Raw genomic sequence first — 16,141 nt, 5'->3', positions numbered from 1 at the left:
CTTGCAAAAGAAATTAGTAACAATTTAACTTAGTCCGAAAATTTTCCTAATTTTCTTTATTTCCTTACCTAATATATATATATATATATATATATATATACTTTTTTTCGTTGTCACTGCATGTTTCAGTAAGACTTTCTGTTTTGAGTCGCTTAATCTTCTGATTTGTGACCTTTTAAATAAAATCGCCACATTTTAAGTAAAACTGCTTCACTAAACTGATATTTGTTGCATCTTAGAAAAGTTGCTAATATCCATGCTGACAAATATGATAAATAAATAGTGTGAAATTAGTAAAAACAGATTGAAAGCATGAATGTTGGCCTTTTGGCTATGAATAAAGTGTAGTATCTGTTTTAATACTATACTTTATCTTTTTTGTCCTCCATCTGTCATAATTTTTTGGTGGGGGCCAAATCCAGAATGTCCCTTTTTGACAAGATGGGTTTTTCTCCACATAAAAAAGGAAGTACTTTGAATTGGAACAAAGATAAAAAAGGACCTCAATTTAGAAGGATTTCACCTGCAGACCAAAAATAAAAAAAAATAAAATACAGACTAAAAACAAATAAAATGTTATAAAATTGGTAAATATCTAAATCATAACGAAGGTTCAAAGCACCAGTTTGCATTTTTTTAATATTCAGAGCAAACGATGTGTTTTCAATTTTAAATAATTGCCCTTGATTTGTTCATTTGCATCATGAGAACTCTGGGTGATACCAGGTAACTCTGCTAATAAATTATAAATAACTACATATATATTTTCATTCTTTGGATAAGTAAACTCTACATCCTAATCTATAACTGAATTGCACATTTAGAGGTTGTAAATAGATTGATATGTGGCACTCCTTTTTAAAGAGGATTTTCCTGAATGTTTAAAACACTTGTACAATTTCTATTCTTGTTTATAAATAATCTTTTCTTTCTTCTATTATAGTCATGAAAATTTTATTTCAAGTTTATGCAGAGGTTACAAACCTTGAAACTTGGCTGAAACAGATATTTGGTCCAGAATCCAGGATTGCAAAAACACTTATACAAGAAGGAGACTCTCAAGTGTAAATTATATTTCATTATTTTTAAACTTGTGTAAAAATGCAATATTTCTAAAGAAGTTTTCTCTGAGTATGTTCTAGTGGCATATTCCTTCAGCAATCCATCCTAGTGGCTTTATTTGGACTCCATGTGTGGAGAGCATATCTATCAAGCTTTAGCATGGATGATCTCTATGGTTGTGGAACGTGGCCAATGAGAATGGTTGATCTATGTAGGCTTAGTTTTCAATAACTACATTTTACACTGTCATCGTGTGAATCAAGTACTAATTCAAGCTTTTCATCAATGACTTAATCTCCAACACTTGCTGTCCATCCTTCTTATTTTAAGATGCAGTTAGGCTTTAGCTTAAGGAGTCTTCAAAAGAAATTAAAATCAAGGAATCTTACTTAATTAGTGTCTAATGATTATGGATAAAATTTAATGCAAATCTGATATATTTAAATTTGTAAATGGTGTTATATTATGAATTTTTGTCTCTATGTTATCTACCTAAATGTGTTCTCGTTCACTAGCTGCGTATTTAATTTCTTTATTTAATGGTCTTATTTGACTCTTTCTTATCAGGCTTATTTATCAGGCCCGTGATTGTCTAGTTAATGTCAATACAGAACATATAGAATAATACACAAACATGATGACCTGTTTTCTGCTGCTCCTCCTGGAGAGATTTGCCAACCATCTTGAGGGAGCTGGTTCTGTTACAATCAAAGACGCATGCAATTACAGGAACCCAGGATGATGATTGTTTTTTATATATATTTTTATTCACTCCCAGGCGTTTTCATCACAGCAGACTGGAGTGAATGGTGATCCTTGACCTTTTGAAAACTGTCGCCCCTTTATGGGAAGATACTGCTCAACACATCCTATCTCTTTGATGTCCTGAACCCAACTCAACTAAAATTCACTCAATTTCTTCAAACTGGAACCCTTGACATATCAGATCCGGTCCACGTTTGCATATCTACGTAGTGCAACTGGACCAGTCATCCAGTTTGATTCATGTCACAGTATGACCTTTTGCCCCTCTGCACCTGCAATGCTTGCTCCTTATCGTTTCCCACAATTCAACTTTGTTATTCTGCTAGATATATATATATAGAGAGATAGAGATAGATAGATAATTGAATAATACTCTCTAGCCAGCGTTACCCGGCGATTACATAACAATGGGAGGTTGTTGTCCATATTGTGCTCAACCCTAAAAACCCTTTAAAATACTTTGATATTTATTAATTGATGTCTAAAACCCACTGTAAAAATTTCATAAAAGTCAGAAATATCTGAATTTGTATGAAAGGCTTCCACCACTTTTTTGCCCCTTTTCATAAAACTAAATTAAACTAAATATATCCCACATTACCCACCATTATGCCCAACAACTGGGTCCCAAAATTAATCATGATCAGTTAATCAGTTTAGGAGTGAATCCTATACAAATAAATATATAAACATGCTTTATAAAGATAGAGATATATATGTGAGAGAATTTAAGCAGCATGTTTTCATTAATGTCATTAAATAATTTTTTTACTTCATGTGGTTTGTATTTTATTTTTATTAGGAAGTTGAAAAAATTTAAAACAAACTCATAAAATAAAAAAATTATTTAATATTTGTTTTTATATATGTATCTAATCAATATTTAATATTCACATACATTTATACTTCATCTTTGCCAAGAATCATCAGTGTGGCTATATAATTTAACATACAGCTATTTCATATGTTATATGTCAAGATTGAAACACTTCAATCAATATTTCTGCTGTGACAGCCATATGAAATGAGAGAGGAATATATTCTGTAGCGAGAAGAAAGATATCTGTTTCCTCAATGTTTTGTTGGCTTCTGTTCTGATATTACCCTAGTTGGATAATCAATAACCTAGACTTATGATAAATTATATTTAAGCCTCTTTTTTGGTCAGTGACTAGACTGAGGCAATTTAAAGTTTTCCCCCAATCCAGAGGGTTTCTTTTTAAATAATTGGATTTTCCCTGTATTAAAAACTTACCTTGTGTCTAATTTTGTCCTTGTAGGGAGGCAAGTAAATAGACACTTGTTATTACTTTTCTTGCAGATTTCAAATATTGCTTTGTTTTTTCTCTAGGATGATCAGTTCCTGAGATATATGTTAGCTTTTACATATGAAAATATTCAAATATAATCAAAATATGTATATATTTTTTTATTATTATCATTATTATTTTCATTATTATCATTATTAGTTTTATTTTATTTTATTATATATATTTTTATCTTTTATTATTATTATTATTATTATTATTATTACTACTACTACTACTACTACTACTACTACTACTACCACCACCACCTATATCTACCTACATGTATATTTTATAATTTTATACTTATTCAATCCATGCCCGGCAATTTTTAATTTAATTTTTAATTTAATTTAAATTATTTAATTTCTTAAAGACCTTTACAGCAAATTCTCTTAATTTGATTATAACTTTTGTTCACCTTAGGAGGACACATCTTAGTTACTCCGAACCCCCACCCCACCAATCCACGTAAATCATTAACGTGTCAAATTACATATGACACCACGACAACATTACCTCTCCTGTCTTCTCTCTCCACCTCCCCCTCTTCCTCTCTACATCTCTCTCTCTTTCTCTCTCCATACACTCGAAATCCGTGTCTATCTGGCTAAAGTTTTTAAACTCAGCTTCACCCGTATTCGATGTTTTTTTTATTTATTTATTAAATCTTAAAACTTAAATGCTGTCAGATCAAAATTGAGATCCCCCCTTTCTTTCTTTTATTTTATCGTCTTCTAATATTGTCTTTCTAAACTATAATAACCACTTCTGTTCAAGTCTGACGAAGTTGCTGGATCGTGAATACGATCTGGAAACAGTAACTAAAACAGATAAAACGGTAATAAAAAAAAAAAAATATATATATATATGTACGGCACAATCACACTGATACACCGGTTCTTGCCAGATCATTGAAGCAACGTTGAGCCTTGCCAGTACCTGATAGGTGATCATTTGGGAAAGGCTAGACACTGTATGTACCTTCTGAAAAGGTTGGGCGTGGGGCCAGCACCCTCATCCCGAAAAAAGAACTACTCTTTACAAAAGCATCTACCAAGTTGTAGATGACCTATGCCCCTCCAGGGTCAAAGGTCATCTACATAGGCTAGGGATGGATACAGACACACACACATATATATATATATATTATTACAAATTCTTTTTTTTTTTAATTTCATTTTTTGTTTTATTTCTTTTCAGATATCAGGATTTACTTAAAAACTGCCTGGTTGCCAGATACTATGATGTTCCACCTGTACAGCAAATTATCTCAGCGGAACAAGTATCTTATCAAAATGAGCTCTTGTTACGCATCATTGAGGTTACTTCATTTTTATTACTAAACAAAATAAAAAATAATCCGCTTTTGCTGATTATTTTTTTATAATCATTGGTTTTTATTAGAAACATTGCAGTTTAGTGGTTGAAGAAACAAAATAGTAAAGTTTAGACATTTGAAGATTTCAAAAGTCCATCAGATCCATAAGACATTGTACATTTGAACCACAAAGAGGATTTCTCTTTTTTGTTATTGATATCTAGTTTGTTCTGGAAAGCATCTTCTGTAGCTGCAAATGCTGCTTCTCTGTGAATAACGTTTCTACGTCCAAGGATGGAATACTGTTGCCATATCTGGGAAGGAGCTGCTAAAAACAGCCTATCCTGCCTTGACAGAGTACAAAATAGACTTTGTGGCTTAGTGGGGGATGCCCTTTTCTCTACCCTGCAACCGCTCTCCCACAGAAGAGATGTTGCGAGCCTATCCTTGTTTTATCGTTATTTCCATGGCAGGTGCTCGTCTGAACTCCAATCTCTGGTCCCCCCTCGCCAATCTTTCACGAAAAACAACCGTCCACTGTGAAAAATTTCTCCCACTCTATATCTGTGCCTAAATCAAAACGTAGATTCCATGAACAAAGCTTCTTTCTTAGAACTGCACGCCTGTGGAACTCTGTTCTGTCTGCCTGCTTCCCACCGAACTACAACTTGGATGTCTTAAAGTCCAACGTTAACAAATTCCTAATGAACCGCCCCCTTAAGTAAACACTTCATCAAATCTCCACACTAACGTAATGTACTTGCAATAACCCTTATCCCTGAGTGGCTTCCGGGCTTTGATAAATGTGTAAAAAAAAAACAAAAAAAAAAAAAAAAAAAAACGATCTAACCAACCCTTGCTGGCTTGAAATTCTTCTGCATCTGATGTTGACGATTGACCTGGTTATGGTTATTCTTCATTGCCTCCACTGAATTTAGAATATAAATTCAGTGCCTTCTTATAAATTATGTTTATGTCCAGAGGGATATTTTTTTTAAGGCTTGTATCCAGAATGATAAGGTAGATTCCATACTGATGATTGCCTTGTTTCATTCAGCATTAACCATCTTAGCACTTCCATGAAAATTTGATGCTTCATTAGATCTGATTACCTTCTCATTGTTTTTTAAGTAATGTATAGTGCTTTTATTCATTCCTTAATGGAGCTCTACTGCAGCATAACTTTTCCCTTCCTTTACCATATCAAGCATTTCTAGCTTCTCATGCAGACATAACCTTTTTCTGGCATTTAGGTTCCTTGCTAGGAGCTGGGGAAGATACAGAGCATTTTAGTGACATAGGGCATAAATAATATAGGGGTATAATATAATTATATATAACGCACCCAAAACTTGAATTCAAACAATTACTTTGTAAACCGGCATACATTTGAGAAAGTGAGAGCTGTTTAGTCTCATGCATGATTTTGCTTGTAACATCACGTAGTCTGCAGCCAATCAGCAAAGAGCTCATGACATTGTTATTTTTAATTTATTTACTAGTTTTTAAGTTGGGATGAATATGAGCATTTTCTGCTAAACTTATATGAAATAAATTTTATTGAATTTGTATGAAATGTTGATAAAATGTATATTTAAGAACTAAGAAAAAACGTGTGTTATTAATTTTGAGAAAGTATTTCGAAATTTTATAATGTTTTCTCCAAATTAATAACAATGGTTTTCTTTTAATTTATATTTTAAAAAAAATCTTAAACTTTTTTTTTCCAATCATTATTACATAATGTTAAAATTTTTTCCATTTTTTTTGAACATGCTTGATAGACTCTTCCTGTGAAGCCTGCTCAGTGAATATTGAGGATGTGTTATATGAAGAGAAATGGTTAAAAAATGATATGATGAATGTGTAATGTGAGTTTTAAAAACAGGCTTAGTTTGGAAGAAGATTAAGTATATAGATGTGTGCAAAGTGGGAGATGTTGATAATATGACCACATTGAAAGAATGAATAAGTGTTCTTGAGTTAGTAGATGTTGAACAATCGAGACATCAGGGTTAGTTCACAGGGAAGACCTAGGAAAACATTGGAGGAAGTAATAAGAGAAAGAAGGATAAATAAAACCTGGCTAAAGATAAGTTAGTTTGGAAGTCAATTTATAAAATTTGTTCAATGCATGCTAACATATAAAATAGACATTAAAATTAATATGATGATGGTTAATATAAAAGAATTTGTTTTTTGTCTTTTCAGCGAATCAAAAATCGAACAAATTCGCCTGTAAATATTATGTCTTTTGGATTTCAAATGGTTAGTTATTTTCTTTTGACATGTTCCACAGATTTGAAGAATTTTCATTTCGTTCATCTGTTTTTAATATAAAAATGTAATATTATTTTGATTTACAGGAGTAGATTGCTCTTGTCCTGTCAGCTATGATCAAGTAGAAGTCTTATGTAACTGTTTATTTTATTTTTAGTATCGCCTGTAGTGAGGATTGAACCATCAACCTCTAAAAGACTATTATTTAGAACTGATCATTACTTTGCACTTTATCTGTTATGCCACACTGACATTGAGGGACAGTTTTGATTAAGTAGCTATGAAGCACGAAGGTTATGTCAACCAAAATGTGTGAAAATAACATCCAAGATGAGAACAATAGTCTGAATAATAAAAATTATCAATCTTCATCTAAATATTCTGAGGCATAAGATAATATATGAAATGTTTGGATCAAAGCAAGCGATGCCTATGACACTTAAAGGATTTTTACATTACTAATAATTAAATTTGCTTCACATTGTGGGAAATTTTTCTTCAAGTGGTTATAAGAGAAATGAAAACTGTCTATAAATAAGCTATTCTTCTACTATGTTGGTTTTATATACTAAAAACTTACTTTATCACTACATTAGAATACAGCAGTACAAAATAGTTTTGTGAATCTTATTTTTCACTCAATCACTCTTTCTCTATTTTCTCCCCTCTCCACAGAATCTCTTTCTCTTCCTATATATCTCTCTATCCTCTCTTTTTCTCTCTTGCTCAATTTCTTTCTTACTCCTGTTCTTCTCCCAATCTTTTTCTTTCTCACCTGTCCCCTTCTATCTCTCTCCTGTTAGCCCTCAATCTCTCTCTTTCTTTACTTGTCCCTTCAAACTCTCTCTCTCCTGTTCTGCCTCAAATTCTCTCTCCTGTGCTTCCTCAAACTCTCTCTCTTGTTTCCTTCCACCTCCCTCTCATCTCCTCTCAATCTCTTTTTCTCTCTCTCTTGTTTCTCTTTCTGTCTCTCTCTATTTTTCCTCTCTTATCCTCAATCTCTTTTGTCATTTTCATTCTCCTTCTCCCATCCTCCCTGAATCACTCTCTTTCCCATTCCCTCACATTCTCTCTCTCTCTCTTGCTTGCTCATTATTATTTAAAAAATGAGCCAATCAATGGAAAATAATCCATCCAAAATAAATATTTTTTCATTATAATAATAATATCACATTTTGTGATTATATATAGGTAATAGGTAAACGTTCAAGATTGTGGTCAGAGCAGAATGAAAGAAAAAAATCTGTATAAATGTCAAAAATGATTTTATCTTGTTGCTTTTATTAAATACTAGCATTTCAGCCCGGCATTGCCCGGGTGTTTGGAGGTGTATGCTGAGCAAAAAAACAAAACAAAAAAAAACAAAAACGGTCATTTTTTTAAACTTTGACCCCTATTATGACCCCTTAACATTTATTGTTTTGGTTCAAATCGAGTTATTAAGTTAGATTCATGTCCAAGGAACCTATATCTAAAAGTTCAAGTGTTTAGACCCCAAATTGTGGGAGGTGTTTGGTAGAGTTCTCAAAGGTCAAATTGTTGAATTTTGACCCCTTAACAGACAAATTTCTGGCCGAAAACCGATCACATAGGTTTTCCCAAATCTCAATACCCTGTATATCAAATTTCAACTATGTAGACTGAAAATTTACAGAGTTATTGCGAAGGAAAATGTACACAGACAGACAGACAGACACACAGACACGTTTACTTTTATAGATATATAGATTAATATACTAGCAGAAGGTACTTGGCTTTAACGAATCATAAAATATGTTTAAATATATTTTAATTCATGCAGATTTTGTATCTATTATTACAGAGCCAATTCTTTATTGAATATTATATATATATATATCTCTATATAAATAAAATGAACTCATTTTTTCCCCGTGTGATTTTGACCTTAATAGGATTAAAAATCAAGATATTTCATGCAAATATAATATGCACAAACGGCAGAACAATATCTGAGGTGTGTTATAGGCTTATTATTTCTCAAATTCCTTGATAATCTTAGATTTCTATACTTTTTCTGCTGAGAAGTCACGGCCAAAATCAGTTAAGATCAATGGAAGTGGTAAAATATTTTCTCTCTAATAAATTCCTCCTCCCCCTGCCACCACTTAACACCGTTTGGGGATCGTTCACAAGGAACAGTTGAGAAGAGAACACCGGTTTGGCTTCATAGTTCTTTCATGTGAAGTTATTTAAAATCACTAAACTAAGCTGCAGTGCTCTGTGGCGTAGTGGTTAGCGTGCTGGACAATTCACATTATATTTTCACGTACGTTCACGCCGACCTACCGTAGTCGTTTTTTTTTTTTTTTTTTTTTTTTCCTAAACAACTGGAATGGACTTTTCTTGGTGGCTGAACTGTTAACGTTGCAGATGTTTTTTTTTTTTTTTTTTTTTTTTCACACTTTATTTTCCTACTTTTACTCATGACTCCGGGTTTGATCCTTCCTACTTACCTACCATAACATTTTTTAACCCCCCCCCCTCCGTCCCAGAAACAAACACTCGGGCAACGCCGGGTACCCCCGCTAGTATATATATATATAGTACTGATTAAAAAAAGTTAAAAAAATAAAAAGTACTTGGGTGTGATCAGCTAGAATCAAAACCAAAATATTTAGCATTTCAACCGCGTTCTCTCATTTAGCACTCCAGTTGCATTCCCTATCATTTGCGCTAACCTGACAGATAAAAAAGAAGATTTAAAATTAAACCACTTCTAGCTATGGTTGAATTAGCGCATGCGTAAAACTACATAGGAATATGCCAGCAAGCTGAAATAAACATTTTGCATTTCAACTTGCTGGCATATTTTTATCCTTACAAACAAAGATTTTAGTCGTTATAAACCATCCTTGGTGTATGATTACTATTTCCTGTTAATTTTAGTGTTATGTAACCAGTACTTTAAGAGTTTATTGTTTAAATATTTACACATAGATACACACATATTCATGCATCTACTGTTTTATTTATATAGATGAGGAACTATTCACTCTTATGCATGTAACTTGAGAAAAACATGCTTGAAATGTGTTAAAATTCTGGTGAATAAACGAAATTAAAACAATATGGCGACTGAATTTGATCTGACATTGTGTGATTTGCTTACTCACATAAAATGTTGACACATCTTATGTGTAAACATTTTAAACTTGTTTTTCTCAAGTTTACATACATAATACTAACTGGATTTTAACTCGTATTGAGTTCTTATTTATTAATATTTACCAAAAACAATAACATAAAAATATTTTTCATGTTAATACCATATTTGTTTATTGCATTCTGCTTTGACCACAATTTTTAATGCTTACCTACTAATAATACTATGTTCAGATTTAAGTTTTGAAAACTAATACTAGAGTATTTTGTATGGATATATATATTTTTTTCAGTTATCAACAAGTAATAATGCCATGAAAACGCAACATTACAACATTGAGTGTTTTTATCCAAGTTACATCTATAGTAGACTTCGTTCTTCACATTTTGAGAAGTTACTGTCAAGGTAAGTTTGTTGCATTTTTATTTGTTTTATTACATACACTGATAGAAAATAGAATTACTATACCTTGAAGACAAAAAAAAATATTTGAGTTTTGACTCCTTACTGCTTATATGGCTAAAAAAAGACAGTTCTTGTCCAGAACTCCTCCTACATTAAAAGAAAAAAATCTGTATGATGGATGTACCCGTGACAAAATGAAAATATGGTATTCCAAAAATTACACAAATCTATCAAGTATTATTGCTATGCAGGAAATCATTTTTAATTGATTAATGAGAATTTGTAGTCAGTACAAATCTCACAAGTTTGAATTATTGTTGAATTATCTGCTTTTGTTACTTAAGATTGTTTTCAAAATGGCAGGCAAGCAAGTCACTCCTTGAGTACTCATAAAATTTGATTTTCTTATTTAAAAATTAAACTACTGAATCAATTTATGTAATTTTTGGAGTATGATGTTTTCATTTCATGATGAGTATGTATATCATAAAATTTTCTTTCTTTTTTTTAAATTTTAAGATGGAGTAATTTTGGATAAGAACCAAAAAGTATAACTCCTAAAACTTGTTGAGTGGTTCCTCATTTCTGCTTGTAAGACAATAACCATTTTGACTTAGGATACAGCATAATGCTTGTGGATGGATTAAATTCATGTTGAAGAATCAATATCTGATGATGTTATGGTTAGAAAAGAAAAGGAATGAACAATACTAAGTTATTTTTGTAGTAATTAATATGTGATAAAAATTAGGAAATTCATACGCTACTCATAAATTTGAGTAATATAGAAACCATGTCCAAATGTATGCAATAACAAATTGCATGAACTATTAATCCACTTGTAATAGAAAAAAAGTTAAAGAAGCTCTGATTTTGTGAAACCTGCTGATAATCTAACCCCCCATCCATATTAAAAAAACAAAAATAAAGAGAAATCTGTATCTGTGACGGAAAGAAAATATTGTGCACAAAAATCACATAAATTGATCAAGTAGTTTTATTTTAAATAAAAAAAATCAAATTTTATGATAAAACTACAAGTAACGGTTTTCACAATGTCATCCTGACAATAGGCAGAATGAACTAGAGAGATAACTCCAAATAATTAAAATTTGTTAGATTTTAGAAAACCATTCTTAGTATGAGGAAGGAGGCATATTTTCTATCCATAACTATTAGGTTATGTATATCGTATAATTTTTCTTTATTGTTTTTTTTTATAGAGGAGGAATTCTTATGCACAAACACACACACACACATATAATAAATTGAAGGAAGAAATCTAAACTAACTTTTGTTAATTATGTCAAAATCCTTCTCAATAACATTTCTCAAAGAATTAGTTTTGTAAAGTGAAATTTTACTTTCAAATGAAATCATTTACATTCATCTTGTCCAACATCTGACAACATGTAAAACGAATATGAAACCAATAATGATGATGGTGGTGGTAGTGGTGGTATTTCATTATCCATTTCAATTTGAAATTTTGAACACAATGCAGAAATAAATTTGGGAAAAGTATTATATTTTGAAAAAAAAAAATGAAAACACATCACAGTTACTAAATAAAAAAATTGTGCCTTTTATTTAAAAAACAGTAAAACTTGTTAAAAAGAACTAAAATTTCTTTGGATTCATAAAAAGTGAAATAATCAACAAATGAAGCATCTCTGGTTATTAAATTTAGTTTCAATGATAAAACATGAATACTCAGGAATTGATTATATAATGTTATAAATTGAATTAAAAAAAAATTCTTAATGTTGCAATATATTAAGTTATAAATTTATTATATTTTTTACTAGAATATCTTGTCCTTTTCTTTTCCAGTTTTAACAACTACTCCTTTACCTTTCCATGTTTAAGCTTAACCATATTACTTTTCATGCTTGCATTTTTCTATTGTAATCCATGATTTTACCAGGCTTCCAATAAATACACTTGTTCTATGTTTAATTTCAGTCTTATTTTTTTTGTCCTAAATGTTCTAAATGACTAGAACTGCCACTTAACCGTAACCATATATTCAAACACTACCATGTTTGAATGATATATATATATATATATAAAACTTGTAATATGTACATATTTGTGACAGAACAAAAATGTCATATTCCAAAAACATGTAAATTAAGTAGTTTTATTTTTAATTAAGAAAATTAAATTTTATGAGTAAGCAAAAAGGACTGTCTCACGTCGCCAGATAACTCCACAATAATTCAAACTTGTGAGATCAGCCTTTTAATGCCTACAGTTTCCCATTAATCGCTTAAAATCATCTAAAAAAGGATTTTCTTTATAAAAATAAAACTACTTGATCAATGAATATGATTTTTGGAATATGAAATTTTTGTTCTATCAAAGATTTTTCTGCAGTTTTGCTTTCTAATATAGTGGGAATTCTGAACAACCATTAGGATGTCTACAGTGAAGTGATGCAATTTTGATTTATCTAGTCAGATAAATTAGAGATATCTTCACTGAGGCTGGAGGTGGGGTGAAAGTGCAGAAAGTTTATTGGAATGCATTTCATGGAAGTATTTGTAAAATAAGCACAGGGATGCAACACTGCGGTGATATGACAGAGACTGGAACTTTGCAGACATTGTGGGACCTATTGTTCTTTGTAATTTTTTGGAGATTATATATTAACATTGATGATAGCAAAACTTATATTTTGTCACCAATAATAGAAAAATAATATTAATTTAGATCATGACAATTTCAATAATTAGACATTACTGTCTTCATCAAAATATGTATTATTTTTTAAAAAATACTTTTAGCTAAAATTTACTATTTTAAATAATACTTGGGGAAAATTATAATTTATAAAATTTTAATACATTGCTAAATATTTCGTTCTGTTACCATATATTTGTTTATTTCAATGAAAAATGATTACTTTTCAAGTGTGTGAATATTTGATGTTATCCTTCAAATGTAAAAACAAATAAAATAAAAATTTTATTATGTTTATTTTACTTTAATTTTGTATAACTTAATCTTTCTCCTAAAGATTGTAATGAAATCTATCTTTGTAGAATTGGGGACGAAGCAATGGAATTACTGATAAGCAAACGGTCATTGTTTATCCCATTCCCTCACATGTCATACCTTCAGTTGACTGGTAAGAACTATTCGTTTTCTCCTGTTTTTTTCAGTTTTGAATATATCAGAATTAAAATCAACCTATTTGGTAAATGTTACCTAGGTGTGGAAGCTAGTTTTTACAATCCTCAAAAATTCTCCAGTTTGTATAAGTGTGTTTTCGTTCAGAAACTTGAGCATGGTAAATAAAATGATGCTGAAAGATAAATGTTTCTTATGTTTTTTGACAGTGCAAAATGAAGAATTGGCCTGAGTGTTTGATGCAGAATCTTGTGTAAAATAACAGTTTACGTTAAAGCACTTGACATGCAGTAGCAATATTTTTTTTAAAGAAAACAAAAGTAATCAAACTTTTGTTTTTGACTTGATAAGAGATGTTTTAAAGCAGACACTGTTATTTGTTATTTGATAAACAGGAAAGACTCTTATTTTATTGTATTTGTTTTTTCTCATCAGTGGTAGAAAACTGTCCAATACTTTCAAATATGTGCCTTCTGACAATTACCTAATTTTGCCAATGTCAAGAAAACCTGACATCTTTCTTTTTAAATTCTTTGTCATGTCTTCGGTTTATAAAAGTGATAGATCAACAATTAATGTGGGGTGGTAAAATGCCTGGTTACTGCTCGTTAACAAATAACAATAGTTAAAAATTGGTACAAACTTCTGATTTTATGCAGCATGCAGAATCCAATCATCGTCAAAAGAAGGAAAGAAAGGAAAAAACAAACCAAAACAATGGCTGCTGCGTCTAATTATATGCTGGTGGGTCTTTTTAAGTAACAAAATTTCTCACTACCTCATATGCAAATGAGATACTGTCAATTTGAATTAAAAGCCTGTTTTTCAGAAATAGATGAGAATTTGGAGTTTTAGGCTTGGACAGCAGTGATATACTAGCACAAAAGTGATTGGCCATATAATATTCATTTCAACAGCTAACACAATGAATCTTTTGAATATGATTCAAAGCACAGTAGAGATCAAGGTAGATTTTTCCTTTGATAATAAATCAATAAAAACTCAAATTTGAACCATCCAAAAAGCGATAGAAACAGAATTTAATAATAGCGTAAAATTTTTTAAGCATTTCATTCATTAAAGTTTTTAACTTGGATTTCTTTTATATGAAAGACAACTCTATATTAACGACTGGCGATTTTTCTTTAAAATAGGACTAAATGAATAGAGATATACAATACCATACACACCAAATTTGAAAACTACCAAAATTTTTGTATAAGTGTTTAAGAAAGCTGATAACAATGAAGGATACCGGAATGGGGAAGTTATGTGATATATGAATAAAAACAGACAACCAAGGGCAGCATTTAAATTACAAATCTATTTTTCTATTTTTCAAAAGATCTTTTGCATATAAATCAGTAAATCTGGACTTATGGTTAAATGTAACTAAGGTAGTATAATGGTATAATGTTTTGGTAATTTCCAGAGTAAACCTCTCTTTTTCAAAAAGAAAACAAACCAAAAATATGCCATAAAAATGAAACAGCAAATACAAAATCAAGATATCTGTCATGCAGATGAATAACAAGAGAGCAATGAATTTGTTTTAATTTTTTTTTATATTAAGAGTTTTTTTGTTAAGTTAATTATTAATTTGTTATTTTATTATTCCTATTTTTTTTTTTTATATTGTTTTGATATTTAATCATATGTGTAAATATATTCAGGATGGAACATAGAGATGTGATCAAAAGGAAATATATTTTATTAAAAAAACTTTTAAAATGAATGAGAAATTGAGGAACTTTACTATATTTACCCGGTTGTGCATGGGAAACTTAACTAGTTTGTGATACAGATTAAAAGTATTGTGAAAATGATTTAAAATATTTATTGGATATATTTATATTTCTTTTATTGAAGGTGTTCCTTTATGTGACTTGATAAAAGCCGGACAACAGATCTATTCCAAGCCCCAGACAAAGCATCAGGTTTTATTCAGAAAAAGAAAGTTTCCATTTAATGATGAGGAGATATCAGTTCCAACAAAATTTCTGAAAAATTCATTCTCTCAGAGGGAATCTGTTCAACATCTTTCTTCAAAGACTGAAAAAAGATATTTTCAAAGACCAATTATATCTTCAGGCTCATCTCTGTCATCATTTTCAAATACAAATTTAATAACACCAAGGGTTACCAAAGTCATTGAAACTGTTTCTGCTGATTTCTCCGCAATTCAATGTGATTATTCAAACTCTCTCACATCTGTATCCGATACATCTTTAGAAAAAACCCTACAGATTAACAAATCAAATTTATGTAAAAATTCTCTTGGAAAAACAAGTGATAAACCAAACTCAAATGTTCCATTACAGAAATATAAGAAATGTCTTTCAGAAATGATTCCTGGTTCATGTCACAGAGTTCTTTCTTCAAACAATATGTCCAAAAATAGAAGCCAGGAAATGAGAATCTTGTCAAAACAAACATCTTCAAGGAAAAGGCACTGGAATGATAACCAATTCAAATGCAATAAAAACGAAAATGAATTCACAATTAATATAAATAAAGATGATGATGCAAAGCTTTTAAAGTTGGATATTTTACAAAAAAATCTTAAGAAAAAGAAAACTCGAAGAGGCAAAAGGAAACGTAAAAATGTTGTGTTTTCTTGTTCCTTAATGAAACAGATGTTCAACCCTTACAAGTAAGTTATTCTGCTTTTTTTTTTTAAACAGTGCAAATGTGATTCTATGGAATGTGTCCCATTCCTACAAGCAAGATCATCAGGAGAGA

The 16,141-nt window shown here is 30.6% G+C and overlaps 2 protein-coding genes across 5 annotated transcripts in view; one reads left to right on the top strand and one right to left on the bottom strand.

Moving 5' to 3' along the window:
• LOC145291294 (uncharacterized) overlaps positions 1-1,244 on the bottom strand; it is a 109,630-nt gene extending 108,386 nt beyond the window's left edge. The window contains exon 1 of the mRNA XM_080136973.1: positions 985-1,244. The gene's annotated coding sequence lies outside the window, so the exon portion shown is untranslated. The remainder of the gene's footprint in view (positions 1-984) is intronic.
• LOC145291292 (telomerase reverse transcriptase-like) overlaps positions 1-16,141 on the top strand; it is a 159,098-nt gene that overhangs the window by 66,643 nt on the left and 76,314 nt on the right. For 2 of the 4 annotated variants that reach the window (XM_080136959.1, XM_080136958.1), the window contains exons 2-7: positions 944-1,064; positions 4,338-4,458; positions 6,667-6,723; positions 10,152-10,264; positions 13,312-13,397; positions 15,269-16,052. In XM_080136959.1, the coding sequence (XP_079993085.1) occupies positions 946-1,064; positions 4,338-4,458; positions 6,667-6,723; positions 10,152-10,264; positions 13,312-13,397; positions 15,269-16,052 (1,280 nt within the window). In that variant the 5' untranslated portion in view covers positions 944-945. The remainder of the gene's footprint in view (positions 1-943; positions 1,065-4,337; positions 4,459-6,666; positions 6,724-10,151; positions 10,265-13,311; positions 13,398-15,268; positions 16,053-16,141) is intronic. The other 2 variants (XM_080136960.1, XM_080136961.1) reach the window with 2 other exon arrangements.

This window comes from Euprymna scolopes, chromosome 12 (assembly GCF_053919585.1).
Source record: "Euprymna scolopes isolate OS-2025 chromosome 12, ASM5391958v1, whole genome shotgun sequence".
NCBI lineage: Eukaryota > Metazoa > Mollusca > Cephalopoda > Sepiida > Sepiolidae > Euprymna > Euprymna scolopes.
Note: the sequence above shows the minus strand (reverse complement) of the source record. Positions and strands in the feature narration are given on the sequence as shown.